The sequence below is a fragment of the Sorex araneus genome, chromosome 5 (assembly GCF_027595985.1).
Source record: "Sorex araneus isolate mSorAra2 chromosome 5, mSorAra2.pri, whole genome shotgun sequence".
NCBI classification, from domain to species: domain Eukaryota; kingdom Metazoa; phylum Chordata; class Mammalia; order Eulipotyphla; family Soricidae; genus Sorex; species Sorex araneus.
In genome coordinates, this window is record NC_073306.1 from 200,896,934 (window position 1) to 200,911,422 (window position 14,489).

Below are 14,489 nucleotides of genomic sequence, written 5' to 3' on the forward strand. Positions count from 1 at the left end.
TGACCTCCATCAACAGTTGATATAGGAAGGGTGCAAGTCAGGAGGGCATGAGATTCTTAGTTCTGCCTAGGTTGTTACAGCAAGGGAAAATTACATAATACTTTAGGGTACAGGACTTCCTTTTGGCTCTGGTTGGAGGTTGTGATTCTACTCTTTGGTGCTAGAATTCTCAACTCTTATATTCAAAAGTATCACAGTGGGAAGAAACTTTTTCAAGGATTAGCCATGGTACACTATAAACTTCTTTATCATAAGCATTTTTATTTAATAAATATGGGATCCATAATAAAATATATATCCTTAAAGTCGTCAGAATTATGTAATCATATCTGAAATCATATGGAATTCCAGATACAAATATACACTTTTGTATTGAACGCTCAAAAGTACTATATTAAGCTCAAAATTGGCAATCTTTTCCTGTAAAGAGACAGACAGTGAATATTTTCAGCTCTGGTTGCCTTCCTGTTGGAACACTTAACTCTGCCCTTGTTGCACAAAATAGCATTGATAATATGTAAATAAATGGATATGACTGTGTTCCCATAGAGCTTTATAAAAAGTAAGTGCTGGGATGGATTTTGTCCATGATCCAAAGTTGGCCAGGTTCTGTATAGACTACACGTTTGATTGGGCAATTTATGTAGACAAGGATGGTAGGATTCATGTGATGAAAGCTGCAAACATGCATGGCCCGATGGCCTTTCCCATTTCCTAGGCCCACGTTGCTGCTCTCCTTCCTTGCTTCTCCAGTCCTTCTTCTAAAACAGCTGAATCAACGCAATCTCTACTCTCAACTGTGTTTTTCTCTCATATTTTGGATATTTTGCACTTAAACACTTTTTCTTTCTACCTTTATTTTTTTTTTCCAGTTATCTGGTAAAACACAGAATTAGTAATTGCCAGTAAGATTGGACAACTTGGGGTTTTTTTGTATTTGTTTTTGTTTGTTTTGTTTTTGTATCAACCAATACAAACATCTACTTCCTCATACTCTAAAATTGACTCAACTCTTGTACTTGCTCTAGTCCATTTTGGTTGATACTGACACTATTTCTATTTAAGATTTGTGATCATGGGGTGGGAGTGATAGTACAGAGGATAGGGTTTTTTCCTTGCACGCGGCCTTCCTGGATTCAATTCTCGGAATCTCATAGGGTCCCCTAAGCACCGCCAGAGTAATTCCTGAGTGCAGAGCTAGGACTAACCCCTGAGCATTGCCAGGTGACCCAAAAAGAAAAAACAAAAACAAAAACAAAACTAAAGACCATGATAATCTGTTCCCTGTTTACCTAACATTGTATAAGGCTTAGTTGATGTGCTTACAGCAATAAAGTTACTAAATAGTACAACACTGGATATGCTTTTATTCTACCTCTTAACGGAAATTTTATTAAGCTGACGAGTTCTGAGGTCAAAGAAATGTTCAGTGATCTCAATGCATGTCTAGTTTTTACATGCTCTATTAAACTTCAACAGTCTAAATTTTAATTCTGTATATGGGATAATGAAAAAATAAAATTACCTCAAATAGAGAAAACAGTTGTCTATTTAATTCTAGTTGTTTAGGTGTGTGAAATAAATCCCTATTAGGTAGTAATGCGTTAGTCCAACTGATCTGTGTAAGTGGGTCAAAACTACTGAGGCATGACTGGAACTTTCCTTTAAAATGAAAGTTTCTTTACCACATTTCCTACTAAGTACACTGGCCTTTTTTATTGCAGGATGAATACCAGATCAACCATGATAATTCCATTTTGTTCCTCTCATAAGAGAAAGTAAAGATAATTGTTCAGAAGGCATTTTCTGCATAAGATCTAGTAGTTCCTTAGTTATTGTTTGTTCCAATCCTCTTCCTCTGCCTTTAATTTATTTCCTTTCCTGACGGCTGAGAAGCTGTAACAATGAGTTTAAAATGAAAAATTGACCCTTTGGCATTAACAAGGAGACAGAGTTGAGAAAATTCTTAGGAATAAGAGACAAGTGGTCTGATATTCTGGGAATGAGTGTGGAGCCGACAGAAGCAAGCACATGGGGGTAAGGTATTTGGGTCGGTCCTTTGGGCATTTAATCTCCGTCCTCCTTGCTTCTCTGCACTTATTCTCAGATATCTAGGGCCACGATTGATATTTTTCACGTTGGACATGGTTAGACATCCCTATGGATTTACAAAAGCTGCACAATAATAGTGAAGTAGCTTACCAAGGGGGCAACCTTTACTTTGATTTGCTGAGTAGCAGAAATGCAAATCATCTTTTTGTTCGTTTGTTTCATTTGGGGGCCATACCCAGCAGTGTTTAGGGAGTTTTCCTCCCTGTGTGCCCCCGAGTGACCCCTGACAGTGCTTGTGGTACCATCTGCGGTGCCTGGGATTGAACTGGGGATCAACGGCATGCAAAGGAAGTGCCGTAGCCCTGGAACTCTCGCTTCTTAAGCCCTGACCTGTAAATATTTAATTACCTTTCTGTGTGTGTGGGAAGAGGCTGAGATACACCTCATTGTGCTCAGGGCTTATTCCTGGCTCTATGCCCAGGTACCACTCCAGGCAGTGCTCTGGGGACCATATGGGGTGGCAGGGTCAAACCTGTGTCAGTGACATACAAGCCAAGTTTCTTACCCCTGTACCATCTTTCTGGCCCAAAGTGTGTAAATATTAAGTGTTTTTATAGTTGGTTTTGCAAGGCCATGCATCCAGCCACTACTTATTTTGAAATCAGCTGTGTGTCCTTGGGCATGTCACACAATCTCTCTGGGCTTTCCTTCCCTTGTGGGTAAATTATCCACTTTAGGACTCTTGTAAGCACTTAAAACAGTACCCAGCAGACATTCATACTGTTGTTATTGCCATTTGAACTTTATTTATTCTTAAAAACTTATTCTTACTCGTCTGAAAATAAGTCAGTTGCGGAAACTGGAGAATAATACAGGGTTGAAGTGACCTCAAAACCAAAAATTAAAAATAAAATAAAAATGTAAAAGCCAGAGCAAGAGCAGCAGATTAAGTATCCAAGGAAGAGGATTGTGTGTGCTTGTTATCATGACATTGACCTTGGTTGCGCGAGTGCCAAAGCTCTAGGTCACTGGGAGTCAATGCTAGAAAATTGCTGTTTAGACATGCTTGACACACATGATCGAGTTGGCTGTGAATGACACTTTCCTCCCGCTGTGCATTGTATTAACGTCCGGTCTTGATGTATCCTTCCCCTTTGCGGCCTTCAGGAGGAAACCGTGGTCCGAGTCCCTGGACAGTGCTGCCCCCGGTGCTCCGCGCGGACCTGCGTTGCCGCCGGCCGAGTCCACGAGGTAACCTTGGACACTCCCCGGGGCCCCTGCGGACATCCGACCTCACAGGGATCTCCACGCTGCGCCTCCCCACCCCCACCCCCACCCCCGACTCTGCCAGGATTAGTAATTCAGCACCTAAATGGCTTATTTCTTCTCTCAGTGAAAAGCCTTTATGGAAAAAAAATTAAATCGGAGGGGATTAGCCAGGCAGAGGAATGTGCTGGCGATCACCGCCTGGTTCACCAACCCCACGCGTTACAGGGAACAAGTCTCCCGTGGCGGGTGGCAGTGTGCTGTGCTTGCATTGCCCACTGACGTCAGAGGCACAGTCTCCCAATACTTGGGGCCGTGAGGTAGAGGAGGAATGTGATAAGAAAAAACTTTGTGGGGCCGGAGCAATAGCACAGCTGGGAGGGCGTTTGCCTTGCACACGGCCGACCGGAGCTCAATCTCTGGCATCCCATATTGGTCCCCTGAGGACTACCAGGAGTAATTCCTGAGTGCAGAGCCAGGAATAACCCCTGAGCATTGCTGGGTGTGACCCAAACAGAAAAAAGAAAGAAAGAAAGAAAGAAAGAAAGAAAGAAAGAAAGAAAGAAAGAAAGAAAGAAAGAAAGAAAGAAAGGAAGGAAGGAAGGAAGGAAGGAAGGAAGGAAGGAAGGAAGGAAGGAAGGAAGGAAGGAAGGAAGGGAAAGAAAGGAAGAAAGGAAGGAAGGAAGGAAGGAAGGAAGGAAGGAAGGAAGGAAGGAAGGAAGGAAGGAAGGAAGGAAGGGAGAGAAAGGAAGGAAGGAAGAAAGAAAGAAAGAAAGAAAGAAAGAAAGAAAGAAAGAAAGAAAGAAAGAAAGAAAGAAAGAAAGAAAGAAAGAAAGAAAGAAAGAAAGAAAGAAAGAAAGAAAGAAAGACTTTGTGTTGGAGCTTGCTCACTAGGAAGTGCTGTTGGCACTGGTAAGATTAGAGATTTCCAGTGGTGGTCCAGACCCAGAGCTTGAGAATCTGGGGGTCTTACAGCCTATTTTCTGAAACCGTGGGGCAGGACACCCTTTGGGGCCGTGTGACTGAACACGGGGGTTGTGAACAATTTGTTAGAATGAACTTAAAGTTTATTACCCATAAATGTTTGTTTTTTCCTATCTGCCTTCCATATCCGAGGCTGCTTTAACATTTCTCTAGTGTGAGCGGAGAAAGTTCAAGAGCCCTGCCCTGGCTAACTTCCAGACACAGCAGGTGCCCAATAAAAATGGGTTCGGCCAACAGAATGGATGCGTGCTCTGTTTTAGGGGAGTCCAACTGAGCCGAAACAAGGTTACATTATTCAAAAGCAAAGAATATGTGGACAAATAAAGGAGCCCGGTTGCTTCCTTGCTTCCCAGCCACTCTCAGGAAAACTGAATTGGAACTGGGGTTAGGACTCTCTGGTGAGAATCTGGGGCTGAGTATAATTAGGGGAGGAGTGTCACAAATTCTAGATAGATCACTTGATAGCTCAGTGAAAATTATTAGGGACAGACTCTTTTCATAGCAAGTCCTTAAATAACCTCATTTTCTGCAACATCATTTTATGGTAATGTTGCAGAAAAAAATAGAAATCCCAACGATGGCCAACTAAATGATGTTATTTGATTATAGGCTTTCATTCCATGACATCTCACGTCAAGTCTTTGTTTTCAAAAGTGTCCCAGTGATAATAAGTGAGGACGGAGTAAGACCTTTGCTGCCCAGTGTAACAGCCACATACATGTTAGGTTTATTTTCCCTGGAAGAGAGAGCCTCTGTATCTGCGGGGATTTTTGGCTGCTTCGAAAAGAGACTAAAAGAAAAATATTTGGGGTACTTCATGTATGAAACCCTACTAATGACAGTTTGTAAAATACATTGCCCCAAATTAAATGAAACTAAATTAAAAAAATTGTTCATCAGAACCTCTTGGAAAGTTTTGTGTATGTATATACACATACATATGTATATGTGTGAGTGTATATATACATATATATGCATGTGTGTATCTATACACACAGATAAACATATAGAATCTCCTATAACAAGGTCCACAGGAGGACAGCTTAAAGAGTTTCATCAAGACAGGTCTCATGATGTCCTCAAGGATCTAAACGCTTTGGCTCTTTCCTGTCAGCATGCAGGCATTTGCCTTCAGTCCTGTGCCCTGCACGTCCCCCAGAATTCTTGCTCAGCTGCCACTGACACTGTCGTGATGAGAGGCTGCTGGAGGGAGGGGCTGGTTTCCAACCTGTGGTGGGGAAGAAGAGAGTTGTCCTCGACTGCTTTTACTTGGGCAAACTTCCCCCGAGGGGGCTGGCACTGGGCAGTGTCCCTGTCCTCTCTGCTTAGGGGAGGTGGGCAAGGGAGTGTGTGACAGGGAGAGCTAAGTCTCCCGTGGAAGAAGCACTAAAGCCTGACTGTTAACTGAGCGACATCTGGGCCCTTCCTGTTCACCTCCATGTTTCAGGGGCCCCTGGCACCGAGCAGACCCTCAACACCTCTACGGAATGAGTGTAGAGAAAGGGGTTTCCCTTAGAAAGTGTTATGGCTTCTTTCTTGTACACGGTTTCTACCTAAAAGATATCATTTGCAAGGCTCTGTTCTGCTCATCGCCATTACAAATTATCATGAAAAGTTGTGTCTTCTCTGCAGCTGTATTTCTGTTTGCTGGATGTAACAGTTGTGTTTCCCCTTTCTTTGCTCAGCATGGCGAGCAGTGGCGTGAAAACGCCTGTACCACCTGCATCTGTGACCAGGGGGAGGTCCGGTGCCACAAGCAGGCCTGCCCTCCGCTGCGGTGTGAGAAGGTACAGTGGGTCGTTGAGGAAAATCAGGTCCTTTCCTCCTGATGGGATGAGGCTGAGGCCACGGTCTGCACGCTCACGTGGGATTCTTTCTTCTGTTTCCTCCCTTATCTCTAAGCTGTGCTCATTCATTTCACTGCTGCGTGTCGTGTCACTGTCCCTGCCTACCTGCGGGGGGTGGGGGTGGGGGTGTAGCTTGCTCTGAGGTGAGCAGCAGTGCAGGGCCGGTGACACCTGGTCCTTTCCGCCGGGGCAGGTTGGCCATCCAAGACCCTGAGCTGGAAAAAGGTGGGCTGAAAATGGATGCAGGAATGAATGAGTATGATTCTTGAACAGTTGAAGTCTTTTGGATATTTTCTAGGGGCCATGTTCCGGACTACACCTAGCAGTGCTCAAGGCTTACTCTTGGCTCTGTGGTGATGGATCCCCCTGGTAGTGGGGGGCCATACTAGGTGCTGGGGGTTGGATTCTGGTTACCTGCAATGCAAGACAAGCACTTTACCTGCGGTACTGCTGTACTGTCACTCCTCTCTCCTGTTTTAGTCTTTGGAGGTGTGGTGACTTGGGGGGAGGGGAGGGAGGGGGAGAAAGAGAGAGAGAGAGGGAGAGAGAGAGAGAGGCTTGTGAGAGAGAGAGGGAGAGAGAGATAGGCTGTGGGGAGAGAGGCCTGCCAGAGAGAGAGAAAGAGAGAGGGAGGGAAAGAGAGAGGCTGTGGGGAGAGAGGCATGCTAGAAAGAGAGGAGAGAGAGAGAAAGGGAGGGAGGGAGGGAGGGAGGCCTTCCAGAGAGAGAGAGAGAGAGAGAGAGAGAGGGAAAGAGAGGGAGGGAGAGAGAGATAGGTTGTGGGGAGAGAGGCCTGCCAGAGAGATAGAGATATATATATATATAGAGAGAGAGAGGGAGGGAGGGAGGGAGAGAGGCCTGCCAGAGAGAGAGAGAGAGAGAGAGAGAGAGGGAGGGAAGGAGGGAGGGAGGGAGAGAGGCCTGCCAGAGAGAGAGAGAGAGGTAGGTTGAGATAGGCTGTGGGGAGAGAGGCCTGCCAGAGAGAGAGAGAGAGACAGAGAGACAGAGAGAGAGGGAGGGAGGGAGGGAGGGAGAGAGAGAGGCCCTCCAGAGAGGCAGGCTGGTGGGAGGGAAACTGGGGACATTGGTGGTGGGAAATGTCACTAGTGAAGGGATGGGTGATGGAATATTACATGACTGAAACCTAATCATGAGTAACTTTGTAACTGTGTCTCACTGTGATTCAGTTAAAAGCAACTTCAACAACAAAAACAAAACAAACACAACTGCAGAAAAAACCCCAAGCCGACCCCATGCTGCTTTGCTTTCCAGTTGTGAGTTCCAAGAATTTGTGAACATTAAGTAAGGACTTGGTACTGGAGAGTGTTTTACTTGACTTTTAAAGCTTGATTCTGGGTCATTTATTTAATTAATTTCTTTTTTGTTGTTGTTTTGGGGCACACCTGGTGGTGCTCAGGGCTTACTCCTGGCTCTACTCAGGAATCTTTCCTGGTAGGCTTGGGGGAACCCTATCGGGTTCTGGGGATGCTGATTCTGGGTCCCTTAAAAAGTGGTTTTAGGGCTGGAGTGACAGCACAGTGGGCAGGCGTTTGCCTTGCATGCGGCCAACCCGGGTTCGATTCCCAGCATCCCGTCCTTGGAGGGAATGGGAAGGTTTCTGAGGCTCAGAGCACGAGACAGAGATGTGACAGGTCTGAGTCTGGGGCAGAAAGGAGAAGGCGGAGGGGAGTTTACCGCAGCCGGGTGCAGTGGGAGGTCGCCGGGCAGCACGGAAGTGTCGGGGTTGTATTTTCTTGGCCAACTTGGCGCCTTGTTTTCTCTGTTTCCTCAGGGCCAGAAGAAGGCTCGGCGCCCCGGGGAGTGCTGTGAAGAGTGTGTGTCCCCGGCCGGAAGCTGCTCCTCACAGGGGGTCGTGCGGTACCAGGGGGACATGTGGAAGAGCTCGGCCTGTGAGTTCTGCGTGTGTGACCGGGGCCAGGCCACCTGCCACCCTGGCGAGTGTGCCACTGTGCGGTGTGGCCAGGTAAGGAGCGATGGCAGCGCGGGGCTCTCAGGGCCGTCTTCGGGGTCCGGGGGGGCCCTTCTTGCTCCCTGGCAGAGGGAACTACCAGCTTGGCTGCTTCCGGTTCTGTGTCCCTGTGCGTCGGCTCCGGCTCGGGACGGCTTCCCGGAGCTTCTGGCTTTGGGCACGTCGGGTCGGATGGGAAGCCCCGAGCCAGCCGTGAAAGAGGAGGCCTTGGTGTGGGCCGTCAGCCTGGTGACCTGTGCAGCTGCTCCGCGGGCGGGTGTCCTGCTGCCCGGCTCACTGGGACAGTGACACAGAGGGCCTTCTGTGACAGAAGCCCTGAGAGCAGCCAGCACCCGGGGGCTGCTCTTATAGGCCAGGGGAAAAGTTAAAAATAAGTTTGTTTTTCTCGGGACTGGAGAGATCGTACCGCAGGTTGGGCACTTGCTTTGCCAACTGCCAACCCAGGTTCAATTCCAAGCATCCCCATATGGACCCCCTGACTCCCACCAGGAGTGATCCCTGAGTGCTGAGACAGGAGTAACCCCTGTGCACCATGCCCCCCACCCCCAATTTAAGAAAAAAAAAGTTCTAGAAGGGGCTGGAGTGATAGCACAGCAGGTAGGTCATTTGCTTCGCACGCGGGCGACCCGGGTTCGATTCCCAGCATCCCATAGGGTTCCCCAAGCACCGCCAGGAGTAATTCCTGAGTGCAGAGCCAGGAGTAACCCCTGTGCATGGCCGGGTGTGACCCAAAAAGGAAAAAAAAAGTTCTAGAAGCTTCTAACAAGGCAGTGTCTGTTTGGAAGGAAGATGTATAATGCAGGAAAATTGCTTTTTTCCCCCACTTTGAACTCGGCTTGAGCCAGTGCAAAACAAGTTCCTTTCAGACCGTCTCCTGCCTCGCCGCTCCCATCCGCCCCACCAGTTTCTGCGGGGCTGTGAACGAGGGGACTTGAGGGAACTCGGAGTGAAGTGAAGCACTGGGTGTCTGGGAAGGCATCTTTCCTCCTGGTTCTTCTCCCCCACACCTCAGCCTCTCTTGACGTGGAGCCTGCAGAGTAACAGCCTTTCAAACATGGCTGTCAAGCACAGGGTTATTTTTCATTTTGCTTCCTGCTTCCCGGTCTTGGCAGCGCGGAGACATAGTTGGGTAAAGAGCATCTTGCTTCTTGCAGATTTATTTCCCCCCACACACCTCTTTTTTCATTTCAGTTCTTTCTTTTCCATCCCAGGAGTCAGAGTGGTTGGATGATGATTAGAAAAAACGTGAATCAGGGTCCCTTTTATCTCCCTTGCTCTCTGCCTGAGATGGACTTCCTGGCCTCAGCCATCTGCCCCCAAAAGATACTGGGTTATTTTCCAAGATTTTTTTAATTTATTCTGTATTCTAGAGTTTGAGAGAGAGGAGGTCCTCATAGCCTAGGTCTCCATCAGGTCTTCTTTTCTTTTTCTTTTTTGGGTCACACCTGGCGATGCACAGGGGTTACTCCTGGCTCTGGAATTACCCCTGCAGTGCTCGAGGGACCATATGGGATGCTGGGAATTGAACCCGGGTTGGCCGCCTGCAGGGCAAATGCCCTACCTGCTGTGCTATCACTCCAGCCCCTCCATCAGGTCTTCTTTCAGTCAGGTCTGAGCAGATAGTCCTGTTTATAGAAATTAATTTCAAGTGCTCTAGAACAGATAACTGGTTAAAGGAACTTTGGTATATCTACACAATGGAATACTATGCAGCTGTTAGGAGAGATGAAGTCATGAAATTTGCTTGTAAATGGATAGACATGGAGAGTATCATGCTAAGTGAAATGAGTCAGAAAGAAAGGGACAGACATAGAAAGACTGCACTCATTTGTGGAGTGTAGGGTAGCATCGAGTGAGGCTGACACCCAAGGACAGTGGATACAAGGGCCAGGGGTATTGCCCCATAGCTGGAAGCCTGCTTCCTGAGCGGAGGGGAGAAGGCAGATGGAATAGAGAAGGGATCACTAAGAAAATGATGGCTGGAGGAATCAGTCGGGATGGGAGATGTGTGCCGAAAGTAGATAATGGACCAAACATGATGACCTCACAGTGTCTGTGTTGCAAGCTATAATGCCCAAAAGTAGAGAGAGAGTATGGGGATTATTGTCTGCCATGGAGGCAGGGGGAGGGTGGGAAAGGGGGGGTATACCCGGGATATTGGTGGTGGGGAATGTGCACTGGTGGAGGGATGGGTGTTTGATCATTGTGTGATTGTAATGCAAATATGAAAGCATGTAACTATCTCATGGTAATTCAATAGAATTAAAATAAAAGAAGTTAATTCAGCCCATCATAACAATGTTAATCTATTTCTACTCATAAATCTCACCAGACTCCTACCTGAGGAAGCGTAATCAAGATCTTCCTCTCTGTTTGTAGGAAAATGGTGAGCAACTGAAATCCGTGCAGAGAGCCGTGGTCATTTTAGGTCACCATAGCACCTCCCTATCTCTCCTTGGCTCTGCTTCCCATTCTCTGTCTTCTCTTTCATGAGTTGAGGAATTTTAATGCCACCAGACTATTTCTACAGGTCTGTAACCAACCAAATTGGTTTCTATGAGATAACCTCGACTACCCCAAATTTTACTTAGGGCCCTGGTTTCTAAACTGGAAACACTATCAGAACTGAAATTTTAGCCAAAATGAAATCTTATCAAAGATATCCTTTAGATAGCCCTTAGATATTCCTTCTATGCCATATTTTTATGTTTAGCTATTTTAATGACCTTGAGAAAGCCAGGATGTACAAATTCCTTAAACTCAGCTTATTTTGGAGATAAGAAGATATATTCTAAGATATATTCTATTAAGATATATTCTAACCCCAAGATTTCCTGGGATTTGGGAGAAGTCAGTTATATAGAAATATATGACATTATGCGGTGGCACCAACAATTATGGAAATAGGAATTAAGTGCGTTGCATTTCCTGGGGAAAATGAAGGTGTTTGCCAAGGGAAGCAGTGGACACATGCTATCGTTATATTTTTCAAATCTATTTCTCTTCCTGTTTTTTTTTTTTTTGCTTTTTGGGTCACACCCAGCGATGCACAGGCGTCACTCCTGGCTCATGCACTCAGCAATCACCCTGGCAGTGCTCAGGGGACCATACGGGATGCTGGGATTCGAACCTGGGTCGGCCGCGTGCAAGGCAAATGCCCTACCTGCTGTGCTATCATTCTAGCCCCTCTTCCTGTTTTTTCTAAAATATTAAAGTTTACTCAATTTCTTCTTTTTTTTTTTTTGAACCACACCCAGCAGTGCTCCAGGATTACTCCTGGCTCTGCATTCAGGAATGACTCCTCGTGAGGCTTATCGAACCATATAGGGTGCCAATAATCAAACCCAAGTTGGCCACAAACACCCTGTGGCCCCCCAATTGATATCTTTCTTGAAAAATATTTAATTATTTAATTTTTAAATTGTGAGGGGCCACATCTGGCAGTGTTTACGTGGTGACAAGGATCAAACACTGGTTGGCCATGGGCAGAAAAAAAACACCCACTTGCTAGAATATTTATCTGCCTCCAAGTTTACTTGATTCATAATCTTGGGTTCTAAGGAGAGATGGCATTAGTCTTAAATATATGTAGATCCACAAAGATAATGCAAAGTTAAGTAGAAGAGAAAAATTGTTCAGTTTCACTATTGTAATTTTTATTAGATTGGTTATCAAGGCAATGTTCTGAATAGCATTAAAATTGGCATACATTATTTCTTTGTTAAAGCAGGAAAAAGTGACATGACCGTTGTCCTTGATATATCAAATCAAGTTCTAGATAGCACTGTAGCACTGTCGTCCATTGTTCATCGATTTGCTTGAGCGGGCACCAGTAATGTCTCCATTGTGAGACTTGTTGTTACTGTTTTGGCATTTCTCATACACCACAGGTAGCTTGCCAGGCTCTGCTGTGCGGGCAGGATACTTTCGATAATTTGCCGGGCTCTCCGAGGGGGACAGAGGAATCAAACCTGGGTCTGCCGCATGCAAGGCAAATACCCTACCTGCTGTGCTATCTCAAGTTCTAGGTACTGAAACATAATCAGCAGATGACCTGCATAGTATGGCGACTACCATTATTTATTCTTTCATGTTGCGTTATCAGTTGAGGAAAGCTGTTAACTTTTTGAAAAATGGGACCTTTCGTTTACAAACTAAGCATCAATGTTAGAGGAGGGGACTGAGATTTGTTACCAAGTACATTGAGGAGGGCGGGATAGATACTACAAGGCTTAAGGTGTATGCCTAGCCCGCGGCCAACTGGTTTCCATCCGGCATCACATGGTTCCTGGAGCATCACTGGGTGTTGACATTGAGGTCTTAAGCATCACTGAATGTGGCCCCAGGGGACCTGTAGTAAAACTGGAGTGGGAGGTAATCTCCAGCAACACAGCGTCTAAGCAGCACCATATCCTTGGACCCTTGCGCTGAACTGCTGGCCAGGTTAGCTGAGAATGGCTGGAAGGAACCCCGAGTCCCAGATGCGTGGAGGAGCCTGAGCTGGCCATAAATGTGAGGGATTTTTTTTTCTTTTCCACTAGTGGTTCATCATTTCTGAAGGCCTGAGGAGGTTAGTGGGATCACATGGTCTTGGTCTTTTGTATGGCGGCAGAATATAGGCTTGTCACAGATGCCATCTGGCCTGTGCAGCAGAATCCTCTTAGAAAGGGGAAGAATTGGTTTTGTTTCACAAAGCCATTTCTTTCCAAGCAAAAGTTAAATGCTAATTGGAGGACGCTCCCCACCGCAGTGATCGGATGCAGTTCAGGGCCTCCAGACTTCTATATATAGCAGATCTAGTTCAGCTTCCTCCCTCACCGCAGCTGAATCCTTGCTCCCTGGGAGCTGAACTTACTGGTATTACAGTCGCATGTGGAGACTCAGAATTGCCACCTTCTTTGCCTTATCAGGGTGACACAGACTCCATTTTAATCCTGCGTGTATGTGTGGTGCTGGAGTATCCTGTGCCTTCTATGCCAATGCACATACTCTGTTCTCTTTCTAAAAATGGGTTTAAGCAGTTTAGACTACATGCCCATTAAATGCCTGTATATGCTTTGAAAGCAAATTTCACTACCAGCTGATTTGTCATGTTTCTGCAAAAACAATTTATATGTAAATATGCCTGCCTTCTATAAGCACCAGCTGCTCTCTGCTGGCCTCTGATTGGCATTAAATTTGATGGACAGTGATCTATATAACCCCTTCTTTCTGAAATGGCTTTTCAGATACTATAAAGTTACCATAATTCATGAACTTTGGTGCTTCTTTTAAAAGTTTTTGTTTTCCTTCATTAGAATAATGTTTACTCGGTTTAGAAAATTAAAGACTCAAGAAAAGTGACTTAAAAGCCCACTCGTAATGTTACAATTCCAAGGCAACTAAATGCTGTTTATTTTGTCTTTCTTTTTAATGCAGGGTTTTAAACATAAAATATCATTGTGCTTATTCTGTTTATGCTATTTTACATTAATTCAGCTTTTACCTAACATGGTTTGTTCAGCCTAAATGTAATATGAAATCCACATAAAATAATGTCTTTATTTAAAGAAATGACACCATTCTTTAGGAAGCCGATATATCTTGAGTGGTGGAAAGTGCTTTGATCTACAGATATTAGATAGATGTCAACATATTCATATGAAAAATTGTAAACATAAACATATTTCACGCAGCATATTCCCTGGGCTAGGACTGCAGTAGAGTAGATTTCAGAATTATTTAATAGTAAATATTTGTCATTTTGTAATAAAATTAGAATTTAAAATTAATATTAGTAAGTTGAAATGGCAGAACTTTGGAAATTAAACATTTACCTTCTTTGGGTGACATTTCTTTCCTTTCCCTTATAATTTTTATAATAATAATTATGTGAGCTGGCTGTGTTTTAGAATATTGAATAGAAATTGGGTTTTTACTGTTTAATTTATGCCTGAGCATAAAGAGATGCATCTTATTTTGTATTCAAGGGAAAATGTTGGTTTGATTTGAACACTGTTAATGAAAATCACCAGTTGCAACTCTGTAGATTAAGATAACCTGATCCTTTTCTGAAACTTCTAACCTTTCAAGACAATCGCGTTAATCTTCGCTTATTCATTTGAGCTCCTGGTCATGGGTTGGAAATCACTGGGGCGGGGGGGATAAATGCACAACCCTGACCAAAGCTGGAAAGAAAAAGCACTTGCATGAGCAGCTATTGTGGACTAGACTGCATAGGAATTTGGGGCAGGGGCAAACGAAATAAGTTGTTGGCAAAGAGGTGTGCTCAGATTTTCATTCCAATTCAGGAACCTGCTACCTTCTCAATTTAGCACTGCAAACTACAGATGTTTATCTTATGTGTGCTCC

General features: G+C 45.1%; 1 protein-coding gene across 1 annotated transcript in view; it reads left to right on the forward strand.

Moving 5' to 3' along the window:
- FRAS1 (Fraser extracellular matrix complex subunit 1) overlaps nucleotides 1-14,489 on the forward strand; it is a 523,736-nt gene that overhangs the window by 225,290 nt on the left and 283,957 nt on the right. Inside the window, exons 7-9 of the mRNA XM_055139083.1 lie at nucleotides 3,220-3,303; nucleotides 5,988-6,089; nucleotides 7,941-8,132. Coding sequence (XP_054995058.1) covers nucleotides 3,220-3,303; nucleotides 5,988-6,089; nucleotides 7,941-8,132 — 378 coding nt within the window. The remainder of the gene's footprint in view (nucleotides 1-3,219; nucleotides 3,304-5,987; nucleotides 6,090-7,940; nucleotides 8,133-14,489) is intronic.